This window comes from Penaeus monodon, chromosome 2 (genome assembly GCF_015228065.2).
Source record: "Penaeus monodon isolate SGIC_2016 chromosome 2, NSTDA_Pmon_1, whole genome shotgun sequence".
Classification (NCBI taxonomy): Eukaryota; Metazoa; Arthropoda; class Malacostraca; order Decapoda; family Penaeidae; genus Penaeus; species Penaeus monodon.
Window position 1 is genome coordinate 40,670,704 of NC_051387.1, and position 1,449 is coordinate 40,672,152.

Consider the following 1,449-nt stretch of genomic DNA (forward strand, 5'->3'; position numbering starts at 1 on the left):
TATATATATATATATATATATATATATATATATATATATATATATATGTTTAAAGTGAAGAAAGGGTATGTGGATATAGTTTTTTGTAAAACAGACTCACTATAGTATTTATGTTACTGTTTGCAATAGCTAATGTAGTTGGATACTGTAACGAATACTTACTTTTTACTTGTGTTTAATTTTTCCTGTCGATGCTGTGTCTACTGATTTTACTGTTAATTCTGTTATAGAGATTGACTGAGTTGTAGAAGATGATTCTGTTGTAGATACTGATTCAGTTTCAGACGTTGATTCTGTTGAAGATGTTGATTCTGTTGTAGATCTTGATTCTGTTATAGATGGTGATACTGTTATAGCTGTTGACTTTGTTGTAAATGTTGATTGTTTTCTAGATGGTGATTCTGTTGTAGTTACTAATTCAGTTGTAGATGTTGATTCTATTGAAGACGTTGATTCTCTTGTAGATTGTAATTCTGTTATAGATGGTGATTCTGTTGTAGGTGTTGATTCTATAGAAGGTGATGACTCTGTTATAGATGATGATTCTTTGTAGGTGTTGATTCTGTCGATGTTAATTTTCTTTTAAATGTTGATTCTGTTGTAGATGTTGATTCTAATGTAGATTGTGATTCTGTTATAGATGTAGATTCTGTTGTAGATGGTGATTCTGTTGTATATGTTGATTTTGGTTCTGACTGTGAGTCTGTTATAGATGGTGATTCTGTTGTGGGTGATGATTCTGTAGATTCTGTTGACTCTGTTGTAGATGTTGATTCTGTTGTAAGTGTTGACTCTGATGTAGGTGTTGGCTCTGTTCTAGATGGTGATTCTAATGTAGATGGGGATTCTCTTATAGATGTTGATTCTGATGTAGATAGTAATTCTGTTATAGATGTTGATTCTGATGTAGATAGTAATTCTGTTATAGATGTTGATTCTGTTGAAGATAGAGATTCTGTTGTTGATGTTGATTCTGTTGTAGATGGTGATTCCGCTACCCTCTTCGTCAAAGCTGTAGGTTCAGCTGTAGCCGTAGGTAGGCCTATTTTCTCTGTCGAACTTGATAGCTCGGGTGAACCTGTCATTGAAGTCGTTCTTCCTATTGACGCTTTCGTTTCATTTGTAAATGTAGATCCAGTTGTCCTCTCTGTCGAGTCTGTTTGTTCAATGCCAGCTGCTGATTTTGTTTTCTCCTCTATTGGGGTCATGCGTTCATCACTGCTTGTAAATTCAGTTGTAGCTGTTGATTCTGCTGAATTTGTAGGTGAAATTATAGCTGTTGTCCCTTTTATCGATTTTGAATGTTCTGTCTTAACTATAGATTCAGTAGATATCTCTGATGAGGGTGTGGATACAGTTTTAGCCATGGATCCAGATGTTCCTTCTGTTGCAGTTCTGCGTTCAGTGTTGCTTGTAGATTTAGTTATCCTGTCTATCAAGGTTGTAGTT

At 34.6% G+C, this 1,449-nt stretch overlaps 1 protein-coding gene across 1 annotated transcript in view; it reads right to left on the bottom strand.

The window, feature by feature from the left end:
- Positions 1-165: 165 nt before the first annotated feature.
- Positions 166-1,449, bottom strand: part of LOC119578835 (flocculation protein FLO11-like) — a 1,769-nt gene continuing 485 nt past the window's right edge. Inside the window, exons 1-2 of the mRNA XM_037926477.1 lie at positions 697-1,449; positions 166-562 (exon numbers count right to left, since the gene is read on the bottom strand). The exon at positions 697-1,449 is cut by the window's right edge and continues 485 nt beyond it. Coding sequence (XP_037782405.1) covers positions 166-562; positions 697-1,449 — 1,150 coding nt within the window. The remainder of the gene's footprint in view (positions 563-696) is intronic.